This window comes from Aulonocara sp. 'chitande type north' Nkhata Bay, linkage group LG23 (genome assembly GCF_057382095.1).
Source record: "Aulonocara sp. 'chitande type north' Nkhata Bay isolate Kocher_YH1m ecotype deep benthic linkage group LG23, A_spYH_male_GT1.1, whole genome shotgun sequence".
In the NCBI taxonomy this organism is placed as follows: Eukaryota; Metazoa; Chordata; class Actinopteri; order Cichliformes; family Cichlidae; genus Aulonocara; species Aulonocara sp. 'chitande type north' Nkhata Bay.
In genome coordinates, this window is record NC_141365.1 from 28952369 (window position 1) to 28967329 (window position 14961).

At 40.6% G+C, this 14961-nt stretch overlaps 1 protein-coding gene across 3 annotated transcripts; it reads right to left on the reverse strand.

Annotated features, from left to right (window-relative positions):
- Nucleotides 1-4: 4 nt before the first annotated feature.
- On the reverse strand, nucleotides 5-6701 carry LOC147302038 (four and a half LIM domains protein 2-like). Of its 3 annotated transcripts, XM_086281789.1 has the most exons (7): nucleotides 6620-6701; nucleotides 5409-5418; nucleotides 4530-4707; nucleotides 4245-4419; nucleotides 3678-3847; nucleotides 2071-2257; nucleotides 5-578 (listed from the first exon to the last, which is right to left on the reverse strand). In XM_086281789.1, the coding sequence occupies exons 1-7, from the start codon at nucleotides 6699-6701 to the stop codon at nucleotides 427-429; spliced, it is 954 nt and encodes a 317-aa protein (XP_086137915.1). In that variant the 3' UTR covers nucleotides 5-426. The 3 variants fall into 3 exon arrangements, with proteins under 3 accessions (XP_086137915.1, XP_086137913.1, XP_086137914.1); XM_086281787.1 differs by lacking the exon at nucleotides 5409-5418 and having other exon boundaries at nucleotides 4530-4709; nucleotides 6620-6679; XM_086281788.1 differs by lacking the exons at nucleotides 5409-5418; nucleotides 6620-6701 and having other exon boundaries at nucleotides 4530-4722.
- Between the last annotated feature and the right edge of the window lie 8260 nt (nucleotides 6702-14961).

Sequence of the window (14961 nt, forward strand, 5' to 3'; positions counted from 1 at the left end):
AGCATCCTTTAAAGCTCTTTATTGTGCCTAACAGATTGAAATTAGATTACATAGCAATGATTTAATTAGAACAAACAACATTAGTAGTAACAATTGCATCATAGTGATATCAGTTAAGAACAGCCTCACATGCTCTTACATGTGCTGTCACATAGTATATTTGGGTTACAGCATTCTTGACTTGAAAGTAAAACATGTTCTTGTTCCACGTATGGATGTTTTCTGAGCAAAATGCAGAAATCCTGATGGGGAGTAAAGGCTGCAGGTCATTCACATAAGACGCAGTATCTTCAGTGCATGCATAAAAAAACATGTTAATGTTTAAGACACTGATAAATGATTCAAATCATGCAAAGTTAGGTGAATGCTGCTGTGCATGCCGACAGGCAGCCAATCCGGCTCGGGTTGTCTTCTGGTGGATTTCGCTCAGATGTCCTTGCCGCAGTCGGGGCACAGGATGTCGTCTTTGCACGTCAGGAAACCCCGACCAACCAGAGACACGCAGCACCGTTTGCAGTTGAAGCAATCGTTGTGCCACTGGCGCTGCTCGAAAGAGATGTATTTGCTCCCCCCAAGACCTGAGATGGAGAGAAGAGTCAGTAAAGGGGAGTCTCATGATCTGGGTAATGAAATAACTCCGTAATTGATGGTGAGTGGATCCACGCAGGATGCTGAGGAGGGGTGATTTATACTGTGATCGTCACCTAAAAGCAGTTAAGATTAAGTTGCTTTTAAGTATGCTCCCATGATCAAAACTTTGCAGTATTAGATTTGCCTTGCTTCTGGGTGTGATATTTAAAGTGCTGCTTTAAGTCGCACTTATGGTTGCCCGTTGGCCCAAAATAAAAAGTGATGAAAGCCACGGCCAAAACCATTTAAACTTGTTATTCAGTCTTTGAAGACAAGTAGACAATTATTTGTTTAGTAGAATTTTGACATTGCATGATAAACTCCCTGAACATTTTATTAGGTAATGCAAATGGCTAATCATACATTAAAAGACGAACTGGCTAAAGCTTAAATGTAGTTCGAAAGGGGAACCTGGGACCAGTAAGGTGTACTAATTTACTCAGTCCTGAGTTCATATGTTACAAAGAAACTACAAAAGAGTCCATCATTTCAAGCGTTCCCATCCATCCATCCATTCGCTTATCCTTTTCAGGGTCGCGGGGGGCGCTGGAGCCTATCCCAGCTGTCATAGGGCAAAAGGCGGGGTACACCCTGGACAGGTCGCCAGTCTGTCACAGGACTAACACATAGGGACAGACAACCATTCACACTCACATTCACTCCTAGTGGCAATTTGGATTATCCAATTAACCTATCCCCACAAGCTGCATGTCTTTGGACGGTGGGAGGAAGCCAGAGTACCCGGAGAGAACCCACGCAAACACGGGGAGAACATGCAAACTCCACACAGAAAGACCCCTGGCCTGATGGTGGAATTGAACTCAGGACCTTCTTGCTGTGCGGCAACAGTGCTAACCACCGTGCCACCGTGGCATTCTGTGCAAGCGTTCCCTTGTATATTATTTTAAACTGATTTTATGTTTACCCAGAGTCACACTTATTTAAGGGAGAATTCAGTTTCTGGAGAACAAACCTGAACTTCAACAAAAATAGAGGGTATTTTCACAGTCTACTATTGTTCATTTATCAGCAAATACCTTCAATGCTCACGCAAACAGCAGCTCCACTGGAATGTGGATGTCATGCTGCCAGATGAAGCTGCCAGTAGTTTAGTATAATTTAACAGGAAAAATTATTAAAGTGTGGACTTAAAATCATAATTCCAGCATATTTCCAGTAATTCATTTTCCAATGAGCCTCGACTCAACATGCCAAGCTCGTTTGGACAAGAATCCCCTTTGTACAGTCGTCAAACTGATACCACAGCTAAATTAAGCACCTTAATAGTTTATCCTGAACACTGTGGGTCATAAAAATTAAACGCGTAAAGCAATAAAATGAAAAATTTAAAGGTGCAAAGTGTCGGTAACTCCCTGGTTATATGCTGGATGTGTAACATGAAGGGCAGTACTTCTGATATGAGTGTAGCATGACCTTTACCGCTGATTGGGGTGGTGCAGTAAGCACATTTCTTAGCAAACAGGTTGCAAAAGCAATCAAGGCAGTAGGCAAAATCATCTCGAGAGGTAAACCTCTGGCCGGCCAGCTGCTGCTTGCACCCGATGCAAACAAAGCACTCCTTATGCCAAGGCTGGTCGTGGTAGTTCACACCTCCAGTGGTGATGGGCTGAAAAAGAGCATTTTACAAATGTTTAAATGACCAGCAGGGGGATAACTGTGGTTGTGAAAAGACCCAGTCCCAGGCTTCAAAACATGCTTTCACAAACAACCAGGTTATGTAACCGTAGCTACATGTTTTATACCATCTGCGTCGGACATATATTGAATCTTAAGGTCTAAAAATACCTTTTCAAATGTTTTTAATACCGTGTCAGAGCAGAAACACACTGATAATCCAGCTGTCAAGCATAAGCTAGAGCAAAAATTTTGAATAAGGTGAGAAATCGTTTAAAAGAACAAGACCAGGATTCCATGCCTTCGACTACAGCTCTGTAACTCCCACTGAGTTAAATACTTTTCTCACTTGAGCTGCCAAACTTGTCACACAGGTACATCTTAAGCCCCTGAAGGCTCTTATCTATAGCTCATATAATGTCATGTTGCCTAGCAACTACCAAGAAATGGGTTTAAAAGACCTGTTTTTAACACTGATACATCCATAAAGCTTGATAAATAACACTGTCATTTTTGATTTTACTATTTAAAAACCCCCAAACAAACAACGATTTATTTACACAACTTGAATAATGCATATTTTATGCCATCATTAGGTTGCCTGGCAACCTTCTAGCAATGGGCTAAAGTGACCAAATTTTAGTATGCACATAAATTTCATTCAGATTTTCTCACTGTGATTAAGTATGATTAAATATTAGTGTGCAAACAATACTGTACATAAAAGTATTTTGCAGAAAGATGCATGCTGAAAGTGGTATTACGCCCAAATAAAGGTGCAAACATCACCCAGTATTGCACCCAAAGCTAAGCACGTCTTAAACATTTAAGCCTTGCATAGTTTGCTTTGCTTTATCCTTGGAAGTGACACTAGAAATTGAGGTATTTTGTTTCCTGTACTTGCTGTACTTGTGGATGTGAATTATCAAGCTACCACCATGTCATGTGATGTTGACTGAGAGGAACTGATCATCTTGTTTTTTAGTATTGTTCCTGTCTGTTTTGGTAATGTTGTTTGTAAAATAAAAAATCCTGTTATTTCATTTACCGCTCTTTGCCTTTGTAAACCAGTCTAACTTCACATTCTTGTCATTTTTGTGCATTTGTTGCTGACTTAGTCACAGGGGAGGCAGATGACTGCTCTCTCAGCTTTTAGCACAAAAAGACGCCTCCGATCCCTGCCTGTGTGACCATCTGTTTCCTGCCCAGAACTGTTACGTACCATGGATGTGAATCTTTACCCGCCTTCATTGCATGTATTTTCATTATGGCAGCATTTACATTGATTTGGACCATTTATCAGGCCAAGTATACAGAGCCTGTGTAAGACCTTTCTTTTTACATGTCAGACCAGTTGAATCTGCAGCTTAACAAACACAGCGATGATTATTAGCCACAGCGTGTCACTTTACCTTCTTGCAGTGGACGCACTGCAGAGCAAACTGCTTCTCATAGCAGGGCAGACAGTAGTTGTTGGCATCCTTCTGGACAAAGCTCCTGGTGCCAATGGGCTGCTGGCAACGGTTGCAGGTGAAGCAACTCTCATGCCAACTGTTGCCCTTATGCTCCATCTTTTTAGAGCCTGGTGGGTGCACAAGATGGAGAAGGAGAGAGAGTGACTAACAAATGTCATTTATTAGTTTAATCCATCTGGTGCTGATGTATCGCTGTGTTGTCATTTGGGAAATCTCCAACTTGCTAAAGCGGCTGTGGCTGTAAAAACTCAGTGGCGAAGGTCATACTCTAGTCTACTCATAGCCCACACTGCAAACGCTACAACACTTTTGGAAGTGGGACACTGGACTATTTTATCCCTCCATGTTTATATCATTATTGTAGTGGAGATTGTTTCCTATTGATATCAACAATTTGACGAATAAATTGTATATTAGAATTTTGTTGGCTGCCATTTTGACAGCTGAAATTGTTGGTCAGACCTAGAATCTGTGTGTGCTACAGTAACCTTAGAGTTTCCTAACCTGGCATGATGTTCTTCAGACACGCGTGGCACTTGGCAGAGTACTCGTTGCTGTAGCACTCGATGCACATGAGCGTTTCATTTTTGGTGGCAAAGGGCCGATCGACCAGAGACCGGCTGCACTTGTTGCAGAGGAAGCAGTCGCTGTGCCAGTGGCGATCCTTGTACGACAGATCCTGCAGAGACAAACACTCTCAGGTTCTGTAGTTCGTGGAAATATTTAAACAATGGCAAAAACAAGAATCACTGTAAGAAAAATGTAGCAGTTAAAATGTGGGTATTTCACCTTGCTTGTGCAGCTGATGAGCTTCTGGCACACTTCACAAGTGTTGGAGAATAGTGTCTCATAGCACTTGATGCAGTAGGGCTTTTCCTCCTTCAGGATGTACTTATGGCCGTACAGGGACTCCTGACACTCTGTGCAATCATAACGCTCGCCCATTGCGACTCTTCTGAGTCCTATGCTCTGTAAGAGAGTGCTATAAACGTTTCATAACTGCAGCCACACACAGGAGCAATCGCTGGCTCAAATGTAATCACATTTTGTACAATTAGAGACTTTTCTACAAAAGAGTCACAGTACTATCTCAGGACCACGTGGCACATAAACATATTAATAATCATCATGCCTTTATGAGCACGTGTAACCTAACTGGAATTCCTGTGAAGTTAATAAAGCACTACACTCAGCAAATTAGCTAAAGGAATGTCACCAATAGCTCTGAAAATGGGGCTGAAATGAAGTATAAACTCAACTCTTCAATAGAGTCTAAAACTAATATTAAAAGTAGGTTAAAAACAAAAAACACATGATGGAAAATCAGTGAGAGTATTGATGGAGGAGGAGTAAAAGATAAAGAGCTATTGAAGAATGATTTACAGTTAAATTCTTGCTTTAAGAAGGGGTGGATTTAAAGAAAGTCCCTATTGAAAGTCTTATGCAACATCCAGAAATCAGCTTTTGGAAGAGATCCTGCTTGTTTATACGACTGGAGGATTTTCAGTCGTGCTGGTTTTGAAGAAACTGCATATTTAATTACACCCATAGGCTCAGATCTCTTCTTAATTACCATAAAGGTCAGTTAAAAAGATTATTATTGACTTGAATTTGAAAGAAAAGTTCTAAAGCTGCTTTGTGATCAGGAAGAAGGCTTTTGGATGGTACCTTGGGGTGTCTTTGTAGAAATTATTTAAGAAAACAACACTGTAAGAAATAACAGCTACATTTGCCTGCACAAACCTGTTATTTTACTGTCTGTATACTATCATTCTTGTGTTTCTAATTCCAAAAAATATTTTATTATGAAGTAAGAATGTAAAATAGCATGCTATTTGAAGGATTTGTACAGTATCGGTGTAAATACAACAGCTAGTCTATTGGCAATATTTATGAAGTTGTTTTCAGATGCTAGTTAAGTTAACTGATACTTTGAATAGTTAGGTTCAGCAGTTAATGTTTCCTTTTTAATTTGAAAGTTTTCACAGAACCTTATCATCAACATAACCCTTTTAATGTGCATTTTATTTCCAAATCTGTTATTTTTTGTCCTGTGCTCCAGCCTGTTTTAGTCAAGTAATAGTTTGACAAATAGGAAATATGCAGAATTTCTTCTCTACTGTCCTCTTCATCCAAAATCATGTGAACACCTCTAAAATTCCTCAGAAACCCAAAGCAGCCTCTGCTAAGTAAGTGGACTCTTGACATAGGCAATAATGTTGGGATGCTGTTTGGTGTCGACACCCATCTAAAGCCACTATTTTCCCCAAATATATTTCAAAATCAGCACCCACCATATTCCTCTGTAGCCTTTGTGCCTTTTTTATTCTGGCTTCTCTCATTATATATATGTGCTTCTGTGACTTATACATCCTGTCTGCCATCTATACTTTTTCTCTACCATCTAAGCAAACAAAACAACCACTGTATACTTAATAGCCCCACATAAACAACCTCTAATCCTTTGTTAATCCTCAGTCCTTTCAGTGCTGAGTGAGCTGACATCAGTACTTTGCTATAAATCCCATTTCTACCTTTGTTCCTCTTACTGTACTTTCATAACCATTCCTCAGTAAGTCTTTTTGTGCCCAATACATCTCTTTAATTGACTTTATTTAAATGTCATTATGTCATGGTGTACTGGCCAAATACCAGACAAACTTTTTAGAATTTACTGAAAAAAGTCTGTGTTCACTTTTCCCTCACTCCCCCTAAAAAGTTGCTCAACAATTAATCCGCTAAACCTCCAGAGAAAGTTGGATAATATTCAGCTAATCATGGGGAATTTACAAATACACCAACTATTACTATACAAAAAATGATGCAGATTTAATGAATGATTCAATTAGTTAGTAAAGCAACTCAACATAAAATCTTACCAGAAAGGCAGCTTGGTAGCAGTCGAGGACCCGAGGTGTCTACTGAGCGCTGTGGTCCATCTCCTTTATACAGCCCAGGCATGATGTGACCCACACTGGGGCGTGGAGGCGGAAGCAGTGGTCTGACCAGAGTGGGCAGGTTAAATTCAGACGGGTATAAAGTCGAACCAAAAAGCTGCAAATCCCAGAAAATCCTGCTGTGAAAAGCTCAAAACAAACTCTATCAAATAAAAAAGGATCTGTGGTGAGCTTTAGTTTGACGTTTGCCCATTTATAAATAACACTTGTTTTTCCTACCCGTTATAAAACTTGTGAGTGTGACTCCAAATGTGAGATAATAAGATAATAACGTCTGTGCTGGTCTTTAGTGGTTTATCTGCAGGTTTCATGCACATTTTGCCCAGAGGATTTTCCATTTTAATGACCATCCATCCATCCATCTTCATCCGCTTTATCAGGGGCCGGGTCGCGGGGGCAGCAGCCTAAGCAGAGAAGCCCAGACCTCCCTCTCCCCAGCCACCTCCTCCAGCTTATCCGGGGGAACACCAAGGTGTTCCCAGGCCAACCGAGAGATATAATCTCTCCAGCGTGTCCTGGGTCTGCCCCGGGGCCTCCTCCCGGTGGGACATGCACAGAACACCAACCCAAGAAGGCGCCTAGGAGGCATCTTTGTCAGATGCCCGAACCACCTCAGCTGGCTCCTTTCGGAGGAGCAGCGGCTCTACTCTGAGCCCCTCCCGGATGGCCGAACTTCTCACCCTATCTCTAAGGGAGAGGCCAGCCACCCTTCGGAAGAAGCTCATTTCTGCCGCTTGTATCCGCGATCTCGTTCTTTCGGTCACTACCCACAGCTCGTGGCCATAATAATAATAATGGATTGGATTTATATAGCGCTTTTCAAGGCACCCAAAGCGCTTTACAATACCACTATTCATTCACTCTCACATTCATACACTGGTGGAGGCAGCTACAGTTGTAGCCACAGCTGCCCTGGGGCAGACTGACAGAAGCGAGGCTGCCATATCGCGCCATCGGCCCCTCTGGCCAACACCAGTAGGCAAGTAGGGTAAAGTGTCTTGCCCAAGGACACAACGACCAGGACAGATAGCCCAGGGATCGAACCGGCAACCTTCCGGTTACAGATGCGATTCCCAACCCCCTGAGCCACGGTCGCCCATAGGTGAGGGTAGGGACGTAGATCAACTGGTAAATTGAGAGCTTCGCTTTTACACTCAGCTCCCTCTTCACCACGACGGACCGGTGCAGAGTCTGCATTACTGCAGCTGCAGCCCCAATCCATCTGTCGATCTCCGGCTCCCTTCTCCCATCACTCGCGAACAAGACCCCGAGGTACTTGAACTCCTCCACTTGGGGCAGGAACTCATCCCCGACCCGGAGTGGGCACTCCACCCTTTTCCGGCTGAGAACCATGGCCTCAGATTTGGAGGTGCTGATCCTCATTCCTGCTGCTTCCCACTTCCCAAATTTTGATGTGTATCCGGATCACATTCTTTGAAATTGTGAAATAGAGCGTTGTACTTCTTAAAGAGCTGCCTTGTATCATTTCTTGATGTAATTAAATCTTGGATGAATTTCTGCCCATCTGTCTGTCATTGCATGACTTCCACAGTAAAAAGGTTGCGAGTGGAGTTTTACTTAATAAATAAAAATCAGATGTGACTGCTGTGAAGTTTCATTCACATTCTGAAGACTGTTTCTCATTGTGAGCCTGATTATATTTTAATTTAGACTTTCATGTCTCTTATCAGTGAAATACTAACATATTATTATTTTCAGTTTCCTTAGCTCTGAAGTTTAGAGTTTTGGATCATTTCCGTATACTTTTTTCTATGTATGTATGGACTGGATTTCTATTTGTATTATTAGTCTGTGTAGAGACTGACATAGGTATTTTTTTTCCCTGGTTAAATTATATTTTGTTAACTCTGACTTTGTCTGGTTTGGTTCTTGACCAAATAGCTAGAGGACCAAACAAATAGCAAATCCTGTTAGACAGTTTAACCCGCTGAACATCAGCTTTGAGTTTTGTTTAAAGTGCTACAGCTTCACTAGCATGTGTGCGGGCTCATAAGTTTGTTTCTGTAGACCTGGTTGTCAATAGGGTTAGTTGACTCAATTCATGCCAAGACGTGGGTTTAAATGGAGATAAAGAATACAACAAAAACATACCACACAGAGGAAGATTTTGCACAAACATGTCTGCTACTCTTTGTATAAAGTGGATTATTTCTAGCTCCAAAAGGCTGATTGTCGAGTCAAATCGATTCCTTTTCTGAACCTAAAAAGAAGCTGAGAATTGAGGGTCTTTTGAAGGTTTGAAGTATTTTTTTACGCCGTTTTCCAAATTTGTGACCAAAGTCTTATAAGATCATAACTAAACACCATAATACTTTACTGACAAGATAATAGTTTCTCTGTAGGTGGCTCCACATCTTCAGTTTAAAAGAGGCCAGTAATAATGCTTCAGATTCACTTGAATATTTGTGCAATTGGATCGGATATTAACCAGTTTTTTCTGTAATCTTGTCAAAACATCCTTGATACATGTTACAGTAGCAGATACAAGAAAATAAGATAATTTCTTAGAGATCATTCAATCTGATAGAGACAGAAATAAAAAGCGAACAACAAAAGCATTTAACAACAGCAGTCTGTGATTGCATGCCTCTGCTAAGGCTGAAAACCCCCCTGACACAATGCGTGAGTCCCTGAATTTGGCATCTATTTGAGAAGACGTGTCATGAATTTCCCCCCATTTCACAATGTTAGAGAATGTATGCGAAATACATGGAAGTCAACATCTGGATCGACTCCACAAGTTAACCACTAAATTAGACCAAATCGAAAATGTGATACACTCTTCATTCAAATCCATCCATACCTAACAAAACAGACAAACTGAACCAATTAGATAACCTCCTTAGCAACAGTAACAAAAGACTCAAAAAACTCAGATATGAATGGCTGCACTGTCCTTAAAGCTCAGATTTGGCTCAAAATGCTGATCAGCAGTTACCGAACTGACTACTGAACAACAGGGTTCACATAAATGTACTAAAACTCTGACATTACTTACTGTGGATGGTTGTTAATTTGAAGTTCTGCTGTGGTCATAAGCCCTGTTGGATCAATATAAATGTTTTTAAATTTAGCTATTGAATTAGTCATGGACAATATCCAGCGAAGCGAAAATGCAGCACTTGATTTTTATAAACCACTGAAACCTCTCATATAAGCATCAAAGGGCTGTTTTTTATTGCTTAAATTGAGAAATAACATTTAAAAATAAGTTACTTAATTTATTAACCTAGATTTCAATGTATTATATTACAAAAAAATGTCTCTCAGACCATATCTTGTGTAACAGGAGGGTGGAAGATGTGCTAATTTAAAGCCAACTGAACATACTGAACATCATTTTACAATGTAAAACTAACAAGTTTTCATGAAACCAGAGCTAACAAAGTGCCTGTACTTTTCCAGAATAATTTCCATATGGTACAGATTTTATTTTCTATAATAGCTTTGCATGACTCACAATTCAAAGTAATCCTTGTTTATCTTATACTATAACCCTTAGCTCACATAGCTCATAAATAAGCCAAATTGGCTCCTCTAGCATAAAACATCCCTTCTTCTAAATTGGCTGCCCCTCGTTAACAAAGAGTATGACTGGCACGTAGGTGGGGCGCCTGTGCCTGAGATGACCGTACTAGGGATCTAACCGATATAAGCTTAATGCATGTAAAAGGAGAGAAATATATCTTAATATAAATATTAAATTGGTGTTGGCTGTTCGTTGTTAAATATTAGCACTGGGGCAAAGATGGTGAATTAAATGCATTTTGAAGAGATGGGAGTTCTTCAGGGCATCTTTTGAGTTTTATTTTTTTTTCTCAATAGCTTTTTATCCCTTATTTCCAAATAAGTATTTTTATTGCTGGACTTTACTAGCGTAACCTTTGATTGATTCATAGTTTAAAATATTGCTTATTCATGTTACACCATTCTTTGACGCAGCTTTGTTTCTCAAACAAGCCATTTAGCTCCTCCCCTTTTAAGTCAACTTTCTTCTAGAAGTATTAGCAGCAGGCGGGTGGGGCTCCTGTGGCCAATATGAACATATTATGGATCTACCTGACATAATTCATTAAGAGTAAAGAACATTACCTGAACCTAAAAGTAAAGTTGGTACAAGTCAGCTCCGTCTGACTGAAGCAAGTGCCCTGTGTTGGTCCTCTTGGGATTTGATTAGCTTCCTATTAGAATTTTAATTTTGTCTTTATTTTATTTCCTTTTGCAATGAGTTTCTTTCTTTCTTTTATATCTTATGTTTTTACTATTTTAGCTTTGGTGTTCTAATTTATTCTTTGAGGTTTATTTCTCATATGAATAAACAGACAGGCATATGACAGTGAGTATCTTGGTCCTGGGTCGGTGACCCAGTGGTTTTCTGTTTTGTATTATTTATCTTTGATTTCATGAGGTGTCTTTTGGTTTGGGTTCTGTATCTTATCTTTTCCTGCCGGTGTGTTCCTTCTATGTAAAGCCCGTATCTCTTAGTCTGTGCCTGTGCATAGGTGTTCAGTAAGCACCATTTATGTTTTTGGTGTAAGCACTTTGTAGCATATTTTTTGATGAGTGCTATTAAAATAAACTGTATCATTATTTCCATGACTCCTTGGATGGAAACACTTTAAGGCAGGGGTGCCCAATCCCAGTGCTTGAGAGCTACCGTCCTGGAGCTTTTAGATGGATCCTTGTTCCGACACACCTGAATCAAATGAATGGCTTGTTTTAAGGCCTTTGCCAAACTTGATGGCATGCTGAAGAGGTAATCAATCCATTTGATTCAGCTGTGTTGGAGTAGGGATGCATCTAAAAGCTGCAGGACACTAGCTCTTGAGGACTGGGATTGGGCACCCCTGCTTTAAGGATATAGATTTCACAAAAAGTGATGGTTAGAGTTACCCGACAGACAGATGTGGTAAAAGCTATCAGAGCAGCTAAAGGTGGCTTGTAAATCAATCACCTAAAATAAGCTGAAGCAGGACTCGCATCTCCTGATTCTCAGCTGAGTTCAACCTGTTTAGTTGGAGGATATTTATCTAATTATGCCCAATGGAGAGAAGGGAATTGAACTAAGCACCAGACTGTTTACTCCTCTATGAGGCTATAGGTGGTTAGTGAACACAGTGAGTTTACTATGTCACAGTCTCTCCTCATTTCCTTAATTGCATTAATTTGGTGACCTCACCAAATTAATGCAATTTGTGCTCAAAATACTTGGAACTTGGAATCCAAGTATTTTGTCTTTTGAAGAGGGAGTTTCCATACAGGTTCAGGATTGCTCGAGACATATAGGCTTGGTGTCACAAGATAATTGTTCGTTAATGCATGGCTTAGTTTCCAGTCACTGTTACCATGCAATGATGGCACATTGGTACTAACTTCTTCAGAGAAAATTGTAACAAACACACAAATATTTTTATCATTTAAGAATTTGTAGCATTCATTTAAGGCAAAAAAGTGTTTTTGCTCACTTATGTGTCTTCTTTGATATTGTTGTCTTGCACAAAGGCTACTGTTCCCTTTATGTAGCATAAGCTTTTTCGATGGGTTAATGTGTATGGACAGAAGAGGCATCTTAAGCTTTTTTGATTTGAAGCCCTTTTAATCTTCTTTGATTTCTGTTTACTCAGGTGACCCCATTACTACAGAATGTTAGACATTTTTGGGATTTAGCTGGAGACACTCTGAAAAGATCTGTTTTAACCCAAAGCAATAGTTGCACATCAAAGACCAATTTTGAGCTCCTTGTTGAAAGTCTTGTTTGTCATTTCTGACAAATTGAAAAAGCTTTTGGAAGTCATGGCTTTTCTTTACCTTTTACGCCACCACAAAGACAGTATATGAAGCCTGGCTTTTCAGGTGAATTCAAATTAGTGAAATCTTTGGTTTCAAGAATTAAAAGTAGCCCCAAAAAACTATGTTTGCATTTAAAGCAGCAATGCGGGAAATGCTGTTCTGTACTAGAGCTGGTGCCGAACAGGACAAAAGGCCAAATCACTGTACCACTTCACTGTAACATTGAGACAAGGTATCATACTGCTGAGACATACTCAACTTCCAGAACCAAAAATTTACAAAAGAAAGACGCAAAAACTGCACTCATCTTCTGGGCACTTGAGGGTGACTCCAAATGTGAGATAATAAGAAAACCTTTTTTTACATCCTTGCACGAAAACATTTTGGATAGTTTCCACCATTATAACAATGCTGAATGGAGTTTTTAAAACTCGTACCTGGATACTGGAGCCAAGGCCATATTCCCTTTTATTTGCAGCTACATTTGCTAGCTGTGTGCTAGGCTTCCCGTCAGCTAATTTGAGTCATTGTCCTGGACCTTTTGACCACGTTTGTGCTGTTGGAGCCTGTAAATGCAATCGTCTGAAAAAGTTTTTCCTTCACTTGTCATAAGCGAAATTCTATCATTTTATCATACTGTTATATAGCACCCATTAGCATGTCTGTTTGTCGTAACCCTTACAGCTTATGAATGCACCTTGCTAAGGCCATAACCTCACAGGCCTAGAGATCAGATGGCAACCTCATAGTAACCACCATTCCCTAAGGAAAAAAATGTATTTCCAAGATGAAAAACTCTGACATAAACTCTAAGCATTCACCTTCAAAGTAAAAGGCCTAACCAAACTTAATGGTGTTAGCGCCTTACTTTCATCCAATTCTAGGGATGGGTACCGGTATCCGGTGCCATGACATAAACGGTAGTAACCAGACCGAAAAGCAGCGCACATTTCGGTGCTTTCTTTTTTCCTGAGATGTCATACACTTTGGATTCCAGCCAATCATTTTACCTTTGCAAGCGTAGTAGGCGGGCCCAGGTACGTACGTTCTTTTAGAGCAGAGCTACAGATTAAAAATGCCCAAAGCAAAGCGGTCAAGGTCTTGCTGTACTTCACAGCAAAAGATGCAAACTCAGCAGCCTGCAACAAGTGCTTTAAGGTGATGCTGTACAAAGGAGGTAACTCCTCGAATCTGATGAAACACCTGGCAACGTATAGCATTTTGTTAAAAGCCGAGAAATGCGCCGTATTTGATAGCTTGCTGCGAGACCTCACACCGAGCACATCTACTGCGTGTGGGTTGCCTGTTATCTGACCCGGAATTAGGAACATCCCCCAAAAACCCGAGGAGTAGAGTCCTGGGTCCTAGCCCTGCCAGTGTGGCAGAAATGATGACGGATGATGATGCAGCAGCAGCTGTTCTTCTCTGCGTGAGTAGCTTAATGTTGTTCGTGTGTAATTTACGTTAGGTAGGCAAACCACGTTATTACATTAATGCAGGTAAGGTGAACTAGCAAACACAGTCGTAGTTACATGCAGCTGTCTTCTTGTTTGATGGCAGGTACTCCCTTCACCCTGGCCAAAAAGGCTAAAATGACCAAAGAAAAAGTGGAAAACAGCTAAACATGAGAGGTTTTTGGACAAAGTTTGTTTTTTCCATTGTTTAAGCACTGCTTCCAGCCAAGAGTGATGCCATAAATCCCCTATAGCTGCAGAAAAGGCTAACATTGTTATCTTGTTACAAAAAAACAGCTGAACATGAGAGGTTTTTGGACCAATTTTGTGTTCTCCATTCTTTAAGCACCAATTCAAGCACCGTTTAAGCACTGGCACTGTTTCAAAAGTACCGGTTTGGTACTGGTATTGGATAAAACCTAAACGATACCCATCCCTATACAATTCTACTGAGCCCCGCAGGGAACATGGGAGGAAAAAAATTAAGACGGACTTTTGCGAGATCTCGCAAAACAAACTCGGGATCTCGCAAAACTTTTGCGAGATCTCGCAAAACAAACTTGGGATCTCGCAAAAGTTGAATTCCCACAATGGCGGCAGCTACTTAGTTATAATATTACTCTTTCTGGGTCACAAAATACACTTTTAAGATATTTGGAGGCGTGAATGTAGTTGTGTAAACGTCAGATATCTGCTCGGTTTACAAGACATCACATATTTGCAAAAGTGCTCCGACGTTTTTGGAGATCTGACACCCACCATCTCGAAGCTAATGGGAGGTCAAGACCTGCTACAGCCGGGAGGAACACCGCTCTCCCGGCACATCGTGCCTCGACATCCCAGTTGGCTTCAAAGAATGCGGCTAAAACTTTTGCGAGATCTCGCAAAACTTTTGCGAGATCCCGAGTTTGTTTTGTGAGATCTCGCAAAAGTCCGTCTTAAATTTTTTTTTTCTCCCATGTCCCCGGTGGGGCTCCGTACAATTCTGGTCATTTCTGA